At 45.5% G+C, this 23,394-nt stretch overlaps 1 protein-coding gene across 2 annotated transcripts in view; it reads right to left on the reverse strand.

Moving 5' to 3' along the window:
* Window positions 1-16,583, reverse strand: part of esyt2a (extended synaptotagmin-like protein 2a) — a 225,570-nt gene extending 208,987 nt beyond the window's left edge. For both annotated transcript variants that reach the window (XM_084320890.1, XM_084320891.1), the window contains exons 1-2: window positions 16,453-16,583; window positions 15,705-16,098 (exon numbers count right to left, since the gene is read on the reverse strand). In XM_084320890.1, coding sequence (XP_084177016.1) covers window positions 15,705-16,091 — 387 coding nt within the window. In that variant the 5' untranslated portion in view covers window positions 16,092-16,098; window positions 16,453-16,583. The remainder of the gene's footprint in view (window positions 1-15,704; window positions 16,099-16,452) is intronic.
* Window positions 16,584-23,394: the final 6,811 nt, after the last annotated feature.

The raw sequence follows: 23,394 nt of genomic DNA on the forward strand, positions 1-23,394 counted from the left end.
GCAACTGAGATGGGGGTTTTTCCTCTTCCGACGACCACATCCCATGACCTGGGTGGGTTGTCGACGGATTCTCGTTCATGTCTGGGGGATGATGACGGGATGGATCTGAACATATGTAGTGGGGTCTCACGCCCTTGGGGTGGGCCACCAGGCGCGGTTCGTCCGAACGTCTGGGTGGCGCCTTCTTTTCGTGTTAAGATCAACACGCGTATCTGCCCTTCTCCTGGAGTAGGCATGTCGGCGTGGTTAGGGCACGGGACTGGTTCTGGTCACGCTGGTCCAGATCAGTTGAACCCGTTGTCCGCCGGGGATGCAGATCTGCTGTTCTGGTACCCTGAGGGACTTGGGCTTTTTTCAGGGGGAAAAATGCCAGGTCGGTCTGGGTGTCACAGGGTTAAGCGCTATGGAGACCCTGGTTGGGTATGTTTTTACTCAGCACTGTCGTCATGGCTTACAGCCATGCCATTCTGTACGCGCTCGATCTCGTCGGATCTCGGCCGCTACACAGGTTGGTCCTGGTTAGTACTTGGTTGGGAGACCGCCGGGGAATACCAGGTACGGTGTGCTTAGGGGCTGGTTCTCCATTATTTTTCGCTCCTCTCTCACGCATGGCGAAGAGGGGCCTGTGGGGGTGGTTTTTTGACCTCCTCTGGTGACCCTGTGCTTCCCGTACCGCCAGGCCCGGTCCGAAGTGATGTTTGCGACCCGTAGGCCTGGGTTAACCCTTTTTGGAAACTGAAACACTTGTACTGCGGTATAGCCGGTGTATGCCCGCAGGTGTGTTTTGGAGTTTTTTCTTGAGGGGTTATAGGAACAACCGCCGCATTGGGTAACACCGAGGTGGTTGATTCCCTGGTGTGTTGGAGCAGTGTCAACTCCCGGGTTCACCGTTTGAGGGTGCCCCTGCACGTTCGTGACGTCTGCCAATCGTGTCAGCCTTCTCTGCCTCGACCCCTCTGGGTGGGGGTTTTTAAATGGAGGCTTGGTCATGCAACACCGCCAGCTTACGCTCCTTCCGCCGGGGCGGCTGTGTTCAGCTGTCCCCTCTGGCGCCTGTCTCGTCCGCAGTCTCCAGGCTAGGGTTAACAGCCTGTTGCCTGGTTTTTCCCCGGTGCGCTGCCTGCTTCCGTTGGTTAACCTTTTTGTGTGCTTACGGCCATGCTGACTGCCTGTTCTGCAGGGTCAGTGTGCCAGGCGGTGTACTATTGGGGGGACGGGGCCCGCTCGGCTTACGGCCATACCAACCTGAACACGCCCGATCTCGTCCGATCTCGGAAGCTAAGCAGGTTCTGGCCTGGTTAGTACTTGGATGGGATTCCGCCTGGGAATACCAGGTGCAGTAACTGAGGGGCCTTTGTCCGAATACGCTGGCGATGTGGGGGGCGGGGCACTACGTGCCCACCTGGTGGGGTCTTGATGCTGGCATCATGGACTTCTCCGGGCCCCCATTCCAGGGAGTCCAGTCCTTTTGGTGGGTCTGGGTCTTCCTTCGCGCTCCGCTGCTACGGCCTTGCCACGGGGTTGGGTTTGCCCTTGGCCCCGTGATTCTGGGGGCAGTAACGAGGTTGTTCCTCCGTTCGTTCCCGGGTGGCATGCGGGTTGTGCGTGTGTGTAGTCGTGAAATCAATACTTCCATTTGTATAAATTGCATTAGGCGGAGCTTAGTATTCCTGCCTGGCTGAGGAGCGCGTTGCGGCTCATGCGCATGTGTGCGCTCGGCCAATCAGAGCAACGCGGAAGGGCTCGTTGCTTGCCGAAAGTATTCACGCATACCTGACAAACTGAACTGTTCTGTATCGTTAGTGGCTTAGCTTGGCATCACTACTGCACTATCTCGCGTACGTGCACGCGTACTGAATAAACCACAAATGTACCTCTAATACCAGTATTAGTCTGACCACACCCCTCATCAGCTTACCTTCATAAGCAGGTGTGTGGTCACCTGCTCTCCTCCTTCTCGCTTTCACCACAAGGAAGAAGTGCCTCGGTAGATCCCCACACTTGACACCATGATGGAAGAAATTGGATTAGGAACAGCTTGGGAAACAAGGATACGTTGACATCATATCTTTATTTTCTCTCACTATTTTCGAGAAAATACGGCGATATTGTCTTCGTACTGGAGTGTCTAGAAGATGATGATCATTCTAAAAACCCTCCACCGGTTTTCGTATTGGGGGCACGCCGCTGCATGCTTCTCAACTGCAGTTCCTTGCTGTGTTTGTTGGGGTGAAACCTGTCAGGCCACAGCTGAACTGTCGGACATGCCGCTGTTGTGAGGAGCGGTGCGTTCCAGGTTGGGTGAGTAGTGTTTGCTGGCGGGCTCCACTTGTCTGTTAGTGCTATGGGGGCTACTTGACAAAGTTTATGGAAACCGGCCCCAGGCTAGGGTCCTTTGTTTAGCCGCCTAGGCGACAGAAGGCCTTGGTCTGGAGACCATTATAGTTTTAACTAGTGGGCCGCGACCATTGACACTGGTGATCCCTGTGTGTTCTGGACGAGTGGATTCTCTCTGTCACCGTGTTAAGACCCCATCTTTCATATCCAAATGAGAGTATTCCTTCACGAGGGGATATGTGCATGTAATGTGCGATAGCGGCAGATTCATGTTCAAAGTCAGCTATACAGGCCAGTTGGTACTGTGCTGATTCCGCCGGATGTGGTAAAGTCACCGTTGTGAAGCGGTGTTGACGTCTTGTTTTCTCTTTTCTCTTAAAAAGTGAGGAGAGGTTCAGAACGGCGGCCTGTCTGGGTGAGTGTTATGTCATTGTTTACATGTTCATAGCTTACGGTTAGCCAGTCAGCTGTTAACTGCTGCGTTAGCCTGCTGGCTATGGCCATGGCTGGCGCGGGGTAGCTTAGCTTCTCGCGCGCCGCCGGGAGCTCGCTTCTGGTCGCCGTTAGCTTGATGCTATTCTGTTGAACGTGCTTTGATTTTAACATGTTTTACACTCTTGACCGCGACGTCATCCTTGACAGGGGATGTTTCGTCGACCCTGCCCTGAGCCTGGACGGGGATTGCGTCAACAAAGGGGACTGTAGCGACTGGTTGGAGCGGCGACGCTGCCCGGATCGAACAACACAGGACGGCTGTGTTCTACGGTGTCTTGTGACTGCACTTCGCTGATCTGCGTTCCGGGTAGGAACGGGGTTGACCAGACCTCATAACACGTCTTCTGGTTTTACTTTGCTAAATGTATTGTGAATAACGGTGTTTTTTCGCAAAACGTGTGTTGTTGCAATACATTTAGGATACGTTGCGGGTTATGTGTGAGCTGTTTTTGTCACTGGCAGTTAGCTTCTCCGTGCAGATCGTGATGTATTGATCTGGTTGTTGTGTGAGAAACATCATGGTGTTTATGTGTACCGTGTACTCACTACTAAGGCAACTAACCTATGAAGCTATGCTTGGTGACAAGTGAGTAAAAGAATGTTCTTTCTCAGACTGTAATGACAATGAACAGTGTGTTCACACATTAACAGGTTTTCCTGTTTTAACTGGCCGTATTGAGGGTAAAATAGGAGGATTGTGTTTTCCCCCCCGGTTCCCTGGGGACTTTATCACCTCCTATCAGACATGTTGTGCATTAATTGTGTCTTTTGTGTGGTAGGGATACGATGTAACTCTTAGCTTGATTGCTGAGGTTGTGCTAAATCTGCTGGAGAAACTTATTTCCTAAAGGGAAATTGGTTTGGTTGCTGTCATGTGTGCTTAGCAAGGCCTGTGGTCGATACTAATCAAGAATGATGTATTCTCTCATTGTGAAAAAAACGGCGTTCCTCTGTTGAGTGTTTTTGCCATTTTTTGTAGGTGATGATGGGTTGTGTGTGTCATGTGACCTACAACTGGGTTGTACTGGCCACAGAAGCACATGTGTATGTTGGACCGGGGTTCTTAGAGCCCTCTCTATTCTGTGTTTTTCCTTAGTAAAAATCAGATAGCAGGTTAGCTCATGCGCTGTGTGGAGCTGTGAAACGCTTCATAGAGCTGACTATGACTGTGTCATATTCTCTTTTTGTCGTTACGTCGTATCATGGGTGTGGGGTCGTAAAGGGGTGAACTGGTAACCTTTCCTCTCCCCATTGTTCTGTCGGTCAGGGGTACACCCCCTGTCCTTCAAGGTTCCCGTCACGTGGCGGTTCGGCACGTTACGGGGGGGGGGGGAGGGAGTTCCTGGTCCCACGGCCTGGTATATTGGGCGTGTGCACCGCAGGAATTCCCCCGCCATAGAGTACGTCACCGTGCGCGTCTCTGTTGGTAGGACTTCCGTGTGCTGTTCAGGTCCATGTGATGGATCTGTTTTCAGGGGGGGTGGTCAGGGCTCCTCCTCACCAAGCGCCTATTCAGGCCTTCTGTGAGTTCGGACTCCTTCTTCCATGTGAGGAAGCCTCCATCAGAGTACAGAGCCTTCCTCCTCAGATTGTCAAAGTGAGTGGACCCTCTAGAAGGGTCCTTTTCTATTGTATGTATATTCGATTCAATTTGTTTGTTGAGTGTGTATGGGTTCAGTGCCTCTTCCCCGGAGGCCCTAAAACCAGTTTTTTACATGGCTCAAGGTGCAATATATTCTTTTCAATCTGTACAGCTCGCGTGGGAAGTCTCTCTGGGGATCCCCGTCTCTTTCCTATGGGAGGGTGGTGGGATGTAAAAATGTGAACATTTTTTACCCCGGCTGTGTAGACTGGGATACATACTGTTGATGCTTCCTTCTTTCTATTCCAGAAGTGTTGGAGTTAGGGAGTGTCACACCCCTCTTGTCGTTCCCCTGGGCGCCTTGGGGATTCAATGACAGGTCTAAATAGCCTGTTCATTGATGGGGGTGTGTCCCGACGCACGTATAGTGCTAGCTCGCTGTAAACAGGCGATTGACTGGCACGCCTTGGTTGCTTGTGGTTGAAACAGCGTTTTTATAAAGCAACTGAGATGGGGGTTTTTCCTCTTCCGACGACCACATCCCATGACCTGGGTGGGTTGTCGACGGATTCTCGTTCATGTCTGGGGGATGATGACGGGATGGATCTGAACATATGTAGTGGGGTCTCACGCCCTTGGGGTGGGCCACCAGGCGCGGTTCGTCCGAACGTCTGGGTGGCGCCTTCTTTTCGTGTTAAGATCAACACGCGTATCTGCCCTTCTCCTGGAGTAGGCATGTCGGCGTGGTTAGGGCACGGGACTGGTTCTGGTCACGCTGGTCCAGATCAGTTGAACCCGTTGTCCGCCGGGGATGCAGATCTGCTGTTCTGGTACCCTGAGGGACTTGGGCTTTTTTCAGGGGGAAAAATGCCAGGTCGGTCTGGGTGTCACAGGGTTAAGCGCTATGGAGACCCTGGTTGGGTATGTTTTTACTCAGCACTGTCGTCATGGCTTACAGCCATGCCATTCTGTACGCGCTCGATCTCGTCGGATCTCGGCCGCTACACAGGTTGGTCCTGGTTAGTACTTGGTTGGGAGACCGCCGGGGAATACCAGGTACGGTGTGCTTAGGGGCTGGTTCTCCATTATTTTTCGCTCCTCTCTCACGCATGGCGAAGAGGGGCCTGTGGGGGTGGTTTTTTGACCTCCTCTGGTGACCCTGTGCTTCCCGTACCGCCAGGCCCGGTCCGAAGTGATGTTTGCGACCCGTAGGCCTGGGTTAACCCTTTTTGGAAACTGAAACACTTGTACTGCGGTATAGCCGGTGTATGCCCGCAGGTGTGTTTTGGAGTTTTTTCTTGAGGGGTTATAGGAACAACCGCCGCATTGGGTAACACCGAGGTGGTTGATTCCCTGGTGTGTTGGAGCAGTGTCAACTCCCGGGTTCACCGTTTGAGGGTGCCCCTGCACGTTCGTGACGTCTGCCAATCGTGTCAGCCTTCTCTGCCTCGACCCCTCTGGGTGGGGGTTTTTAAATGGAGGCTTGGTCATGCAACACCGCCAGCTTACGCTCCTTCCGCCGGGGCGGCTGTGTTCAGCTGTCCCCTCTGGCGCCTGTCTCGTCCGCAGTCTCCAGGCTAGGGTTAACAGCCTGTTGCCTGGTTTTTCCCCGGTGCGCTGCCTGCTTCCGTTGGTTAACCTTTTTGTGTGCTTACGGCCATGCTGACTGCCTGTTCTGCAGGGTCAGTGTGCCAGGCGGTGTACTATTGGGGGGACGGGGCCCGCTCGGCTTACGGCCATACCAACCTGAACACGCCCGATCTCGTCCGATCTCGGAAGCTAAGCAGGTTCTGGCCTGGTTAGTACTTGGATGGGATTCCGCCTGGGAATACCAGGTGCAGTAACTGAGGGGCCTTTGTCCGAATACGCTGGCGATGTGGGGGGCGGGGCACTACGTGCCCACCTGGTGGGGTCTTGATGCTGGCATCATGGACTTCTCCGGGCCCCCATTCCAGGGAGTCCAGTCCTTTTGGTGGGTCTGGGTCTTCCTTCGCGCTCCGCTGCTACGGCCTTGCCACGGGGTTGGGTTTGCCCTTGGCCCCGTGATTCTGGGGGCAGTAACGAGGTTGTTCCTCCGTTCGTTCCCGGGTGGCATGCGGGTTGTGCGTGTGTGTAGTCGTGGGGTCAAGCCACGGTCTGCTCACCCTGTGCGTTAAGTTGCTTGAGTGCCTCTTCGCACGGTCGGGTCCGTCGCCTTCCCGTGAAGCCTCTAATAGGGGGGATACCCTCCATTAGGGGGGGTCGGGGGGGCTCGGCCCTCCCTGTTCTGATGGTTTTGGGGGGCTGTCAGCGGGGTGTATTTGTCAGCCAAGTGGCTCCGCTTGGCCTCCCTTGTGCAGTAGTGATGCCAAGCTAAGCCACTAACGATACAGAACGATAGGTTATGACTATAACCAAGTTCTGTTAGTTAGGGGCGATGCTTGGCATCAGACGGCCGCTGCAGCCCTTGTCCTCACCTTGTGGTGAAAGCTTGGGAAGGAGGAGAGCAGGTGACCACACACCTGCTTATGAAGGTAAGCTGATGAGGGGTGTGGTCAGACTAATACTGGTATTAGAGGTACATTTGTGGTTTATTCAGTACGCGTGCACGTACGCGAGATAGTGCAGTAGTGATGCCAAGCATCGCCCCTAACTAACAGAACTTGGTTATAGTCATAACCTATCGTTTGTATTACAGTCATATTCCGACTTAACTGAATGCACATGTGTGTGTGTGAACTACTGTACTATTACAGGTATTGAAATGAACAATGCAACTTCCTTATACAAAAAAAAATTATGAATAATTAAATATCGATATTTCGGGAAATGAGTATTGAAACCGTTTTAAATATTCAGAATCGATATGTATCGATTTTTCTATCTTTTTGACAACACTAGTTAATAGAGAACCAAGATAAAACAAGTTGCTGTCGGATGTCAGGTGGAACAGGAAGTGAAGAAATCACTGGCTCAGGTCAAATCGAATTAAACCCGTAGCTACATCAGGTACAAACAATAGAGTGCCACTTAGCGACCAAACATGGCACTGTAACTAAATAACAACACAGAAATACAATAGGCACACTCCACTCCAATCTGGCCTATCTATGGCTGCTTTTCTGCATTCTTAAATCCTGTTCTTAACCAAGAACGAATCCCAGATAAGAAACCATTCAGGAATGCCAGAATTGTCCCGAGAACTTCGTAAATGGAGTTAAAAAGAATGTCTTCATAACTTTTTCATAAGTGAGTTTGAGAATGAGGTCCATGTCTTCTAATGCAAGTGAGTGGCAATTTTCTTCCATTATTATTTACCACAGAACCAAAAGCAGGAAGTTAAACAAATGCAGGAGAGTGTGTTTTAGGGCGGTTGCTTTCTTGTAGTGTGTGTGTGTGTGTGTGTGTGTGTGTGTGTGTGTGTGTGTGTGTGTGTGTGTGTGTGCTGAGCAAGATGACGCCACACGCGTGTTCCTGTGGGTCGCCCATCTCGCATGTTGTGTGTTAACACTTTGATCGCCATGGGTTAAATTCATAATTTACCATCCCTCGCCAGCTCTATTTGTCTATGGAGAAGTTCCCCTTCTTTGCAGGGCTATAACTTTTTAATTTCTATTGCTAAATTGCCATTATTATGGCCCATTCAATGTCCTATATGTATTGTTCAGGGTGTAGCAACGTTAAACTTTTTCATTGACATATTCATACTAAAATATGGTCTAAAGTATAAGCAGGGACCGAAACTAAAGCCCGCCGCCCGCCAGGGGCGGTCAGTTTTTACCTTTGGCGCTTGACACTTAGAGGGCTGCCCGCCGTGTGTCGTGTAATCAATCAAGTTCATAACGATACTCTTATTTTGAAAATCTGTGCGGGTCTCATTTCCGCCCCAAGCGCATCTCCAGTCATAATATCGATGGCTCTGGCAGTTAGCAACAATTAGGTTCGTATGATACTCTTATTTTGAAAAGAACCGTGGCAACGAGTCATATCCGCCCAGCCCTGCAGCGGGATACTATTGGCTAAGGGCTTCTGCTCGCAGTGCTCATGTCAAGACAGGCAGTCTGCTCTAGAAGAGCGGACTTCCATGAGCTACCGTTACTGTTTAAACAATGACCCAGTCAACTATTCACTTTTTGTTTAATACATGACGAGGCATTGTCTAACGGTATCTAGCTGGCTAGCTACTGATAGCTGCTGATATCAACAAATGCTCCAGCAATAGTCTACTCGAGTGCATAATACCTCCGTTCTCTCGTTAGCTCGCGTTAGCTAGCTCACGATAGATCGATCTGTCCCAGTAAACTAAATTGTCTTAACGTTATCTACCGGGCTAGCAGTAGCTACAGATAGCTCCTGATATCAATGTCTTATAACATTGATTGAATGCGTATTCTAGCTGAGGGCATGTTGAATGTGATTTGACAAAAGAACCGTAACGTAACGTTATAAATAGGGTCCAGCTGCATCGCCGGAGAATCCTTGCATGCTGAATGTAGGGTCTAGGTGAATATAGGGTCTAGCTGCAGGGCCGGAGAATCCTTGCTGGAGCTGGAGGCTACTCAAGTATACACACAGACAGTGGAGCTGTTTGCAGATAGCAAGCATTTTGACTTATTGCGTGGTGGCGATGTCTCGCAGATAATACAACTACAAGTATGATTATATAATATATATTTTATTTAAAAAAAAATTATATAAAATATATATATTTTTTTTTAATCAAAAAAATTTTGGCAGGTAAGAAATATGCTTGGCGGGTAGACTCTTCCCATCTACCCGCCACTGGCCGGTGAGTCAAAAAGTTAATTTCGCTCCCTGAGTATAAGTATGTTTTTATTGTTTTCTGCAGCTTTCTTCAGAACGTGATTTATAGCCCTAAATGCATTATATTGATGATCAAATACAGTTTGATAGCAATCAGCGCGAGATAAAAAAATTTCAACTGGATGTGGTTCTAGAAGTTACTACGTGTCATCTGATGATGACCGGATGGGCGGGGGGCCGTTTATAATTCCGTGGGCAGCGTTAGATGATTCATCCAGAGTGGGTCATATGCAGGGACCGAAATTAGAGAGCGCCACCCGCCATTTGCGCTCAGTTTTTACGTTTGGCGCCTCCCACTGAGACGTCTGAGCGCCGTGTGGCGCTCAATCAAATAGTCATGTGAAAACCGAAAATCATGATCAAATTCTTTAGCGGAGTTCTCACTCGCTGTCTCAGCAGACATGAAGCGCGCACCGCGCACTGCTGCTGCTACCCCCTCCCCACCTGTTTCTGTATGCTGCATGTAAACAGAGGCTATTGCCTCCGAGTCACCGTGACGTTAGTTAGCACTTAGCACTGCTGCTCCTACCCCTGTATGCCTGCATGTAAACAGAGGCTATTGCCTCACCGTGACGTTAGTCTAGTCAGTGTGGGACCTTCGTGAGATAACGTTAGCTACCGTTACAAAATGACCCAGTCAACTATTCACTTAGTTTAATACACGAGGCATTGTGTAACGTTATCCAGCCGGCTAGCTACGGATAGCTCCCGACATCAACAAATCCTTCAGCAATAGTCCAGTGCATAATTGGCTAGGTAACTAGTCACTACGAAATGTCGCAGTAAACTAAATAGTTCACTGAGGCGTTGTCCCAACGCCATCCAGCAGTAGCTACAGATAGCTCTTGGCATCAATGTCCTAACAACAACATGCGTATTCGAGTCCCTGGTTTACATCGCATGAGTGAGGGCCGCTGACTAGGGTCCAGGTGCAGCGCCGGAGAATTCTTTTGCATGCTGAATGTAGCGTTTAGGGTCCAGCTGCACCCCCGGAGAATCCTTGCTGGAGCTGGAGGCCACTCGAGTATACACACAGACAGTGGAGCTGTTTGCAGACAGCGAGGTGGCGATGTCTCGCAGATAACACAACCACAAGTATGATTATATAATATATATATTTTATTAACAAAATAAAATCTATATAAAATAATAATAAAAAAAACATTTATAAAAAAAAAAGTTGGCGGGTAAGAAATATGCTTGGCGGGTAGATTCTTCCCATCTACCCGCCACTGGCCGGTGAGTCAAAAAGTTAATTTCGCTCCCTGGTCATATGTTCATCATAGCAGTTTATATGGAACACGTTAGAATATAACGCTGAATCTTACCGTGGCTTCCTCGCGCCGCTGGCAGATGAGCGTGGAACAGAATTTTTTCTATTATGGGATGGAGAAATGCCCGATCCATTTCCAGGTTGTATAATAGTATATATGTCCAAATCATGTTGTTTTTTCGAGTTATTTGCACCGATCGATGTTCACTGTGTCAAGACGGAGTCTCTCTAACGATAGCGAGTGCCCGGACCACATATGGATGAGCACTTCCGGTTCAAAGGGTCATTTCCGGTTGGCGATCTGCCGATCGGCCACCAGATGGCGCTCTTGAACCGCTAGAGAGTTGAGTGGAGCTTTGCAGTGTGTCTCAGGGCTCCGGAGGGGAAATATGATTTCGATCACAGATTTTTGAAATATTGACATCAAAGACGAGTTACAGCGTCTTCGGCAGAATGAGCATGGCTAGGAATGACGTCTTAACTCGTCATCGGCGATCATAGTGTTAATCTGCACGACAAATAAATACTTATTCTTAGGGATGCACCGATGTGAAAATTTGCCACCGATACCGATTGTTCAACTAACACAATCGGCCGGTACCGATATTTGTGGCAATTTTTTTTTATATATATGTATATATATATTATATATAGTTTTTTTTTTTTTTTTTATGAAACTACTGTATATTTGTATGTCTCTAAATGTTTTGATGAATTGAAAATAGAGGACCCTTGTGTAAAAAAGCCGAAAGTCTTTTTCTGGTCTTCATCCTCCAGTCCACTGAGCTGTACTGTACCCATTCTGCAATCTGTTAATAAAGTTTTCAATCAATTAATCAGACAAATGTATAGAAAAGCTTTTATTATAACCATATAACAAAAAATTATATTATTGTTTATGAAAATGTTTTAGCCCTATGCTTGACTAGTATTTTAGGCATGGCAACAAATAAAATAATAATAATAAAATGAATAAATAAAATATTAAATAAATAAATAAATAGGCTACACGTCTCTCTTTTTGTGTTACAAATTGTGCTCACCGATATGAACATAGGCCCCTTTACTTACTTAAAAAAAGGAAACATCAAGAAATATGTTTATGGTATTAATTCCACCATGCCATGTGTGTTTTTATTTTATAATGCTCATGAGTCATGATTATTGCTGAAGTCTGAGTCATACAATACTCACTGGCTTTCATAACAGACTAACTTGTCTTGCTCAAGACTTGTTTATTAGTTTTAATAAGAGAGCACTATCTCTCAAACAAAGCAATGCAACAGAACAATTTTGATTGACAGGCGATTCTGCCAATTACGTCACACCGCTTGCACCCGCCTCTGCTGTTCTTACCACCAATCGGCAAGCGCATATTCGTTTTTTACTTCCGGGAACTCCGCCATTGGTTTTCAGGAGAGCTCAACAACAAAGCTAATAAAGTTAGCTCCCCGCAGCCCACGAGTAGGCTACCAGCGCTCCGCAGCAGTACTAAACGAGGCATAATGATTTTACTGCAACAAATGTTATAATAAAAGCTTTTCTATACATTTGTCTGATTGAAAACTTTATTAACAGATTGCAGAATGGGTACAATTCAGTACGGGCTCTCTGAGCAAAGGAAGGAACTGAGATATGAATGAGTAATGCTAGCCCCTTCCGTGACTGCGATGTGCGCAGTCACAGAAGGGGCTAGAGTAATGCTTGCTATGGTCCGGTAAATACGCTGATGTTATTGAACATGTAACTATATAGCGTTAATTAGGGATGGGTACCGAATTCGGTACTTTTGAGGTACCGAACCGAAACACGTCGGTACTACCGAGTATCGAATCAAGTGAGAAACCGAAAAAATAAATAAAAACAAAATAAAAAAAAAAAAATTTTATTAAATTTCTTTTTTTAATTTTTTTTTTTTTTTTACTTTTCTCTTTTCATGTCAACGTTCACACGCACAATATATGCTTACCTAGGATTTGACTTGATTCAACAACAAAGCAGTCGGAGCAATGACAAGCCGAAAACTGTCGAAATTGTAGTTATTTGAAGTTTGGATTTTTTTTTACGACTGAGGTAGGTAAATTAAATTGACAGTTTTCGGCTTGCCATTGCTCCGACTGCTTTGTTGTTGAATCAAGTCAAATCCTAGGTAAGCATATATTGTGCGTGTGAACGTTGACATGAAAAGAAAAAAGTTAAAAAAATAAATAAATAAAAATAAAAAAAAAATTAATACGTTTTTTTTTTTTTTTTTTTTTTTTAAGTACCGAAAAAAGGTACCGTTGGGTACCGGTATCGATTCACAGGTACCGGTATCGGTTCAAATGTGAAAGGTACCCATCCCTAGCGTTAATGCCACAAAACGAATGCCTTTGTTAATCATAAGTAGTAACTTTGATGCAGTAGCGTGTGTGTGTGGGGGCGGCGTTGTGCAGGTCACTTAACTGAAACTTTTTTCAAAGTTTGAATGTGTGGACCAGATTGACGCGACACAAATTGATGGATATTTATCGGCTACTGCCATCGGCACATTCAAGCTTATCGGCCGATGGCAGTCAACAAGGCACTTATCGGCCGATACCGATACCCGACCGATATATCGGTGCACCCCTACTTATTCTTCTATAGAATGCGGTTATGGACCGGTGGCTGTCCGACGTCCGTTTATTAAGATCGAATGGACCATGGGTCCACTTCCAGACATCGGATGATTGTGGATTCGGGTATCGGAGCGTTTTTCTAACGTTTTGAAAGTACGGATTTGTGCGTGAATGTGGACTCGGGACACGTTGTTTGGGTAAGTAAGTTATGGTTAAGCGTCGTTTCGTATAGATAGATGTCCAAGTTATGAATGCCGGGAGTGTATGTTTGGTAAACCGTTCCAGTTCGACTGATTGTGTGTGCATATTGGCTTCGGTGATTCACTACAGGGGTTTAACGGCTTAAGATGGGGTTTGATCATCAGTTAATCAATGCAGATTCAATTTTGTGCGTTTGTGCGTCTGTATGTGTACTGTCGTGAGTTTGTGAGTCACATTGGTCTAATTTCAGCCTCCATTATACGTTATTTGTTCCGTATGACTCGTTTCATATCTGTGTCTCGCATGTGCGTGCTATGCAGTTTGTTTACGTTGGTAACACAGGTCGCTAAGGAATTTAGGTTTGAGGTTGAAGAAAGTGCACGTTTAGGTTGAAAGAACAGCCCTAATGTTTCAATATAAGCGTCTTGTATCATTCTTAACACATCTGGCGCCAATAACGTCGTACAACGTGTTTCAAGGTCATGCTAATTCTGCCAAACCACGGCGTACAGCGTTATTGATGTCATATTTAATTTTTTCGCCATGGTATTTATAATTCCCTCACCCAGCCTCAGCTGATACAGTGGAAGCCTGCACAACTCTGCAACGCTTCAATACTGCCGCCTAGTGGATGATCGGCGAGTTACAACCTGAAATGGATCTCTGGTGATCTCCGTGCATCTGGCAAATGCGTCCGGCACTCACATATTGTTGCGGGACTCTAGACACGCATCCGTGTATATCGATCGCTGCCATAACTCAATAATCTATATGATTTGGGCGTTTATTATTATTATACAAACAGGAAATGGATCTAGTAGATCGCCGTCAAATAAGTGGGATATTTTTCCTCCAGTCTCATCGGCGAACGGTAAGAGGACGCTGACGTCATTTTCAGCGTGTTTGTTTATTATTATTAATGCAAACTGCTCTGATCAATATATCACCCATACTAAATAAAGCATTTACTGACGATCACGGAATTATAAACGACCCCCCCCCCCCCCGTTCATCCGCGCATGATAAGTCATAACGTTTAGGATCATGTACAGTTGAAATTTTTTATATAGCGTGTATCGGCAACAAACGGCAGTTGATAATCTATATATGCGTTTATGCCTATAACTCACGTTCTAGGAATTACTGCAGAAAACGATAAAAACATAAGTTATATTCTAGACGGTATTTTCGTATGAATCTATGAATGAAAAAGTATAACGTTCCTACATCCTGAACGATAGATAATCGATGTTGAATGGGCCATAGTAATGTCAATTTAGCAATACAATTTAAAAGGTTATAGCCCTGCAAAGAAGGTAAACATCTCCATAGGCTTAGAGTGGTGGCAGAGAGTGGTATGAGACGGGCAAACTCTGTGGCAGTTAATGTGTTAAGATATCACGGCACAGTTTTGATTTACTTGCATGAAAGCACCATTAACTGAAAGTAGCATATATTGTGGGACAGGTGGCGAAATCTTTAATTTTATGTCATCTAGATTATTGTGCACCAGTATGGTCCTCTGCATCCAAACTTTCCAAAGGTCAACTAAAAAAATTGCAAACTGCCCAGAACAGAGCTGCAAGGTTAGTCTTACATTGTTCCATGCGAACAAACACTATAACTATGCACCGGCAACTCTCATGGTTAACGGTAGAGAATAGGCTGGTTTTCAACACAGTTAAATTTTTCAGGAACACTGTCTTTTCGTCTCAATCTGTTTTCTTATACAAACAAATTGTCAGATGCAGTCAAATTAATTCTTATTTTATTAGGTCAGCTGATGATGGACAGATTATGTTACCACGTCCAAAATCAAATGCTTTAAAGAGGACTGTTGTTTATCGTGCCATCAATCATTGGAATAACTGCCCACTGAACATAAGTAAATTGAATAGTAAAGTGTCTTTCAAATACCACCTGAGAATGCACTACTTAAATATGTGAGCAAAATATTCTGATGTTGATAATGATGTTTTACTGTTTTTAGATTATCATTGTTAATTGTGATTGTCATATGTATCTCATGTTGTTATGTTTTGTGTTTTCTGTTGTCTTTCTGTGTGGACCCCAGGAAGACTAGCTTGCCACTTAGGTGACAGCTAATGGGGATCATTTTAAATAATAAACAATAGCCATAGGATACAGTATAACAACATGACTTACCCCAGTTGATCCATTTAAGTCCAAGCTCAAGTCTCTAGCCTTAGGATCCCCTGATATGGTGTGTTGTGCTTATGCCTATGGTCTGTTGTTTGTATGCCTACTATTGTGTGTATTAATGATGCCTATGTGAGCTCTTTCTCTGTTTTCATTTATTTGTTCTTGTGATTGTATTACCTGCCCTGGTCTGTACGGCATTTTTAAAACAACCCATGTTTACCAACGGGCTTTATAAATACATTTGACTCACCCACGGTGGTAACTCGGATGTGGTCAGACTGTGCCTCATCACCTTCTCTTCGTGGTCCAGAAACGCCAAGGCACGGTTTATCCTGTTGTCTTTGGTGCCGTGGTTCTTCCGCCACCAGAAGAACACGGCGAGTCCTATAAGAACCCAGCTGAAGCTGAACTCGAAGTACCCCAGGACGTAGATGGGGAATATGACGATGAAAGTCTTGGCGAATTGAATCCACATCTGAGTGACGTCTGTGACCGCCGACTGGGGCTCATCTTCTGGCTCTACCGGGGAGAGCGCGTCCTTGGCCCCGTCGGTGGGTCCATTTCCCTGGATGGTCGGTCCCCCGGAGCCTCCCGGTTTGGACCCAGCTCCCCCTCCTTGCACTCCGGTTGTACTCATTTCCACTCTGAAAATTAGTTTCGGGGTTAGATATATTGTTTACACTAAACAACACTCAACACAGAAGGTTAGCACGCGCGTGATAAAGTTTTACATCTCGTTGGGGTTGGGCGCATCGGCCAATTATGTCGCGACATTGTTTCCTGTAACTGCAGAAAAGTAAACAAGATGATTGAATCACAACTGTAGTTCAGCGCGTGCGGGGCTCAACTCTGTGGCCATCGTGTCGTCATCTCATGACGTGGCTAGCTATCCAAGGACTTCGCGAGCCCCCTATGACCTGTGAACGAAATCACAATCAAACCTAACTTTCGCTACTCCTCCACCTACCTCAACCGCCCCGTCACGTAAACAGACTCACCCGTGTCGGTCTGCGACATTCGCAGTTCCTTGAACTTGTTTCACTGCACTCGATTAGTCCGCTGCATATCGTCTATTTCGACCAGTTTTCCTCCTCCTCCTTCACATCCTACACGGAACGCAGTCGCGCTTAAGTCACACGCGCACACACACGCACACACGCTACAGTAGCACAGGGCTTTGGCTCCGCCCCCCTTAGATTTTCCTTGGCCCACAGGAAACTGTCATTGTAAAAAATGTATGGTGCATTCAGTCGGTCCTCGTCAAATCGGAAATGTATCATGTGACCAAATGGTAAATACGAGGTGATGGGACGCGGGGATCGCGGCGTGCTGGTTAGGTTAGTTAGATTGTAAAGTCAGAACCAAATTCAGACAGGTTATTCAACCTTTCTTTCTTGATGCATGTGGTTTGAGCGATTTTTAGGAATCCCAGCATTATATCAACATCATGTTTCTGATGACGTCTCTCGTGATCTATGTTCATAATAAAGTGTGTTTGCACCACAAAAGGAGAAGGGTTTGTGAAATGTAACAACTCGTAAACTCGGGATCATGGAACTTGTATCATGGAGTTTACTACTGGTATTTATATTTTGTATGTATTGAGCTGTACTGTACTGTACCCATTCTGCAATCTGTTAATAAAGTTATCAATCAAAACCATTTGGTCGGCCGTTCGAGTGCAACTTCCTGTTGATAAACTCAGAAATGTCCGACTTTATGAGTTGACGAGGAGAGAGAATAGCTGCATTCGTTTATGGTCAGAGGTGGGATTGATTGATTGATTGATTGATTGATTGAAAACTTTATTAACAGATTGCAGAATGGGTACATTACAGTACAGCTCAATACACACAATTGTTAAGGGGATGCAGACCAGAGAAAGACTTTCGTCTTGTTTACATCAGGGTCCCCCATTTTCAATTCATCAGGACATATATGACATACATGACATACAGATAGTCAGTACTGCTACATCTATACATTTATGACATACCAGATTTGCAAATACAGTACTGTTTGTGATACAGAAGGAGTCAGGAAAAGGGAGTATATACATTTGACGTAGAAACTGTACATTGGAGGAGGTTGGGTGGGGGGGGGGTTGGGTACACTGGGATATTGACAACCATACTGGGTAATCTACATTGGAGGTGGTTGGGGGGGGGGGGGGGGCACACTGTATAAACAAGCAAAACTGTACATTGAGGGGGGGGGGGGGAGACACTGTACAAACAAACATAGATGAATTGAAAATGGGGGACCCTGATGTAAACAAGACGAAAGTCTTTCTCTGGTCTGCATCCCCTTAACAATTGTGTGTATTGAGCTGTACTGTATTGTACCCATTCTGCAATCTGTTAATAAAGTTTTCAATCAATCAATCAAAGATATCTATGGGTGGGAAGTTGGTAGTGGGAAACGCGTCATCCCAGACCTAAGTGCCTATTGCTTATTAACAGGGAAGGAGTGCGCCGAATGCTTCCGCGTTTTCCCTGATTGGCTGCGACACGCCCCGCGGCAGGCACGGCAACCGCAGAGCGGAGCGGCAGAGCTTGCGGCATTATTTAGCCGTAAACCGCCATGATTCTCATTCGAAGCTTAGCTTAGCTCACCTGGCAGCGCGGCGGTCCTGCAGTCCGTTGGTTTCAAGTTCGAATCCCATCAATTTTTTTAATTTTTTTATTTTTAACGTGTATTCTTTCGCCGGTTAACACTTTGGCTGCCTAAGGTTAAATTCATGATATACCATAGATTGCCAGCGCTATTTGTCTATGGAGAAAGTCCCCTTCTTTGCAGGGCTATAACTTTTTAAATTCTATTGCTACATTGCCATTATTAGGGCCCATTCAAAGTCCTATATGTATTGTTCATTGTGTAGCAACGTTAAACTTTTTCATTCACATATTCATAGTAAAGTATGGTCTAATGTATAAGTATGTTTTCATCTCTTTCTGCAGCTTTCTCCAGAACGTGATATATAGCCCCAAATGCATTATATTGATGATGAAATACAGTTTGATGGCAATCAGCGCGATATAAAAAATTCCAACTAGACGTACTTCTAGAAGTTACTACACGTCATCTGATGTTGACCGGATGGGCGAGGGGGCGTTTATAATTCCGTGGGCAGCGTTATACCAATCATCTAATGTGGGTCAAATGTTGATAATAGCAGTTAGTATCGAAGACGGTAACGTTACACGCTGAAACTCACCCCAGTCTCCGCGCGCCGTTGGGCGATCATCGTCGAGTAGAAATCTTATCATTATGGGATATATTTTTACCCGGTCCATCTCCAGCTTGTATAATGGTATATACGTCCAAATCATGTTGTTTATCGAGTTATTGCCAATCGATCACCGTGTGGCGTGACAAGCCAGAGTCCCATGAACTATAGCGAGCGCCCGGAAGTACTACGGTCGTCATGACAACCTCTATTCAACATCCTGTTTGGCGATTGCGCCGATCGGCCACCAGATGGCGCTCCTGGACCGCCAGAGAGCTCAGTGGGTCCTGCTGGTGGATCTCAGGCCAGCGGAGGGGACATATGAATCCGATCGCAGATTTTTGAAATATTGATATAAGGACGACGTAACGCGTCCTCCGGCAACTTTAGCATGGCCAGCAAAGACGTCTAAAGACGGGTCCCGGCACTCAAAGTGTTAAGGTTAGGCATGGTTAAGGTTAAGGTTAGGCATTGTTTCGGAGTTGGTTAAGGTTAGAAAGGTTAAGTTTAGGCGCTGTTAAGGAGCTGGTTAAGGTTAGAGTTTGTCTTAGAGAATGGCAATATTCTTTCTATGGTTAAGGTTAAGGTTAGGCATGGTTAAGGTTAAGGTTAGGCATTGTTTCGGAGTTGGTTAAGGTTAGAAAGGTTAAGTTTAGGCGCTGTTAAGGAGCTGGTTAAGGTTAGCGTTTGTCTTAGAGAATGGCAATAGACAGCCTATTTCCGCACTGCCGCTCTCTCGCGCTGCCGCGGTCACATGGTCACATTGTCACATTCTTGCACTCCTCCGCTGTTAAAAAGCAACACGCGACCTAAGTACGCTCGAGGTACAAAGTTGGAAAAACATAGATAGCCTACTCAAGTTAAAATGTTTGGCAGTTTTTTTGTACAATTTGTCTTGTAATGAACTACAACTCACAAACACGTGAAATGTGGCATGAGCAGTCTTCATGGGTCACTTGACAAGAAAATGCTCCCAGCCTCTTGACATTTCAAGATGGTGGCCACCTGGATCTTTAAAGGGGACATGCGTTGCTATTCATAGCACTATTTGGGCAACTTTATGTGCACAATTCCTGTGAGTCTATTGAAGACATCCGTACGTTTTTTTTTCCAAAAAATGCATTGTTTTATATTTCTAATCAAGTACTCAAAACCATAATTTTTCAGCCTCAGGATTTCAAGCTGTTATGGCCTGGCTCCGCCCATAAGCACTTTGAGTGACAGTCAGCCCACACAGTCTGCGACTGGTAGACAGAGAGAGAGAGAGAGAGAGAGACACAGAATGATAGAGAAAGAGAGAGAGAGAGAGAATGATAGAGAGAGAGAGAGAGAAAAGACAGGCCGTTATTGATAGTGGTCTCTCTCTGTCTCCCTCTCTCTGTCTCTCCCTCTCTCTCTCTCCCTCTCTATCTCTCTCTCTCCCTCCAGAGTGTATGCAGAGGTGTCGGGTTTCACTCTGCCACAGTATGAGGAAGTGGTTTCCACTCGCTGTCTAGTCTCGGTAGATTGTGGGCGGGCATTAGCTACAACCACAGAGCCAATCACATCACTGTCCGCTACCCAGAGCCTGAGTGACGTCACTCAGGCCTTCAAATCAGGATGGCCTAATTTACTGGAGCAGGAAATGATCTGAGCTGAATCAGAGCAATCCGCCAATATGGTATTTAGACCAGGCCACGTGAGCGGATCAGCGCGGGCGAGAAATCCGCTCTTCGCTCTTTAAAGCTTGGTCCGCTCCGCTAATCGCTCATGTTGACCCCGCCCCCAAGTCGCTCTCCGCTCGCTCACCGCTCACCTTGAATCGAGCGCTCCCCGTACCACATCGCTCGGCAGATTATTATTATTTTTTTTGGAGCATGGTGTAAATGAGCTCAAACTACAACAGTCTACACCCCCTGGGCCCCTTAACAATTGTTTGTATTGAGCCGCATTGTAATTGTACCCATTCTGCAATGTTAAATATCGTTGTTTATCCATTCACTAGCTCTACCTGTTCCACTCGACGGGGTCGGTACCGACCCTTTTTGACATTATTATCATATAGGCATATTTTTACGAGTGATGAAAATAATTTGTGATTTTAAAATCAACCGTTTTCAAGTATTAACATCACTACTATGTCATAAATGCTTGTAGAATGTAAAACGTTAGGTTGGCAATAGTTTAGCAATAGGTTAAAAGTGTACTTATATCATTTTAAGTTTTCTATTTGCGATCGTCTATTCTGACCCGGAACCGGAAATGGAAATGTTGAACCATCGGAATTGTAGTTTTGCGGCCATTTTGTAAAGGAGATCGCTAGCTATCACCCAGCGTTGAAATTTCTCCGATCTACACTTCCTGTCACATACTATGGTGGTTCAAAGTTCAGCGTTCTGAATGAATCATATCAATAATTGTTATGATTCGCGATAATAAGCTACAAAAGGTAACGTTTTTGACAAATATTGAAACGCAGTCAGTTTCTCCACACTATTGTTACCATGTAGGAAGAATTAGATCTGAAATTAGTTTCAAAATGGTTACACTGTGGGGGAAATAAAATAGTACAGTCGATTACAGTAAATATCAGTATCTGTTATTATGCACGCCTGGTGATACTATATCCAAATTGAACTCGGCCATTTGAAAGATACTATATGTATATATATATATAAATGTGCGAATTGGCTATAATAAGGTAATGTATAAGCATATATTCTATATTCTATAATAATATTTCAAATTGCATTGGTCCGGATGGGAGAATTCAGTACTGTATATACAGAACCTTCAGTTTGATCATCTTCCCTTTATTAATTTCCTTAGATCTTTTGTACACATGATCTCAAGAGGGTACTGAATGAGCTCAGTGGCAGTTTTTTAAGTTTGGTCATTATTATCATGGTTTTATTCACTGTCAAAGATGAAAAGAAAAATCATAATTCATATTTTCCTTTGTTTCATCACAATTTAAGCAAGCCTAGTAATAGACACAATATTTCTGACACTGAGAATACATTCATTGAGGTCCATAGATGTTCCTAGATACCAAGAATATGCAAATAGCCCTTGTAGAAGTGGAGCAATATTCCATTTACCTAGGTATACATTTTATGCAGATTTTCACCTGGGGTGGAACAGGTGCGATGATAGCTAGCCTAGCCACAATGGTCGCTGCCATTAACGTTAGCATGTAAGCTAACGACAACAACAATGGCGTCAAAACTTTTTCTAACAGGATGTGAGTGACAAAGCCTGAACAGGATATCACAGGTTCACCCTTCTCATTGGTTGAAAATGGCCTTCATGTTTGTACATCGCCATCTGTTGCTTAGGCAGTGTGGATTGGAGCGGAGGAGAACTCTCGCTCCGGACGTCGCGCCGACCCATTTTAAAACCCACTCCTCGCTCACGTCAAAACCGCCCGCTCCGCTCACGTGCACTGATTTAGACACAAAAACACATTGATACTAACTCCTCTTACTATAATACAATGCTACAGACTGAAAAATTACATTTATAATCCATGTCACCTTTAATTAATACATTTTCTCATAGAATTTGATTGGGTTGACCAATTAACTCTTGTGTCATTTCATGTTTTAGATTATGCTTAAACCAATTATGCAAAGAAAAAGGACTGATAACATAAATATTGGCAACACTAATATGCAATCTAAAAGTAGTATGGGGGGGGGGGGGGGGGGGGGGTGACATTGAAAAGTCAATTGCAGACCACAGGATTCTAAAAGTTATTTGAAAACTTGACCAGCATCCAATCCCTTGGGGGTCTCTGTTGAGTTTGTCCTAAGGGGTGCATACTTCCCAAACAGTTAGGCTTGGGTCAGTTTGGGGTTGTGAGTAAATTGACAGCAGGGTGGATGATTAAAACGGCTCCATGGGTATAATGTTACAAAGTAGGAGAGAATGGGCTATTCTCGAAGTCAACTTCCTGTCTGTTGTTGCTAGGCAACTGCGGCGTGGGGGAAACATGCACCCCGGGTACATTGTGTACGGTTCATTTAGTGCAGAAACGGATCGGAAAAGCGGCAAATTAAACACAATCAAGGGTAATTTTCCTCAGTGCATCACAATGCCAAAGAGCTGCTGTGTGAATGAATGAAAACTTTATTTAACAGATTGCAGAATGGGTACTGTAACTGAGGGGTACAATTCCCTGACTGTATTAATCAAGTACTGATATCATTAAATCACTACCGTCTATGTACTACTGGCCAATACTGTACATAAGTATATTAGATTAGAACACTTCCACAATAACACGGTTTTCCACACAAAATACTTGTTTACAATATTTATTACATAAAAGGGATATTAGGTTACAGTACTTTGGTCACTTTGGATGCGCTTATAAGGCAAATAGAATGTGCAGGCAAATCAATAGTGAATATTAAGAATTATCTCTGGTACTCTGGGATGGGGGGTACTACCGGTTGTAAGCCAGCAGAGGGAGGCAAAGCTCTAGGCAAGTCAATGGTTCACGGAGGCGATATCACCCCTGGAGCAGCGGGGAAAAGCAGCCTGGTCCCAGGTTGCGCTGCGTAGGTGAAAGCCGTGGCGCCTCTGGTACGACAAAGACGGGCTTGAGTGACGTCCCCACGGGCACGTAGATCCCACAGCCGTGGGTGTAGATGGTTCTCTGCTTCCAGCAGCGTGGTGAAGAATGAAGAATAATAATCCTTGCCCGAAAGTGGCACTGCCGGTGGGG

This window comes from Notolepis coatsorum (assembly GCF_963971535.1).
Source record: "Notolepis coatsorum genome assembly, chromosome: 8".
NCBI classification, from domain to species: Eukaryota; Metazoa; Chordata; class Actinopteri; order Aulopiformes; family Paralepididae; genus Notolepis; species Notolepis coatsorum.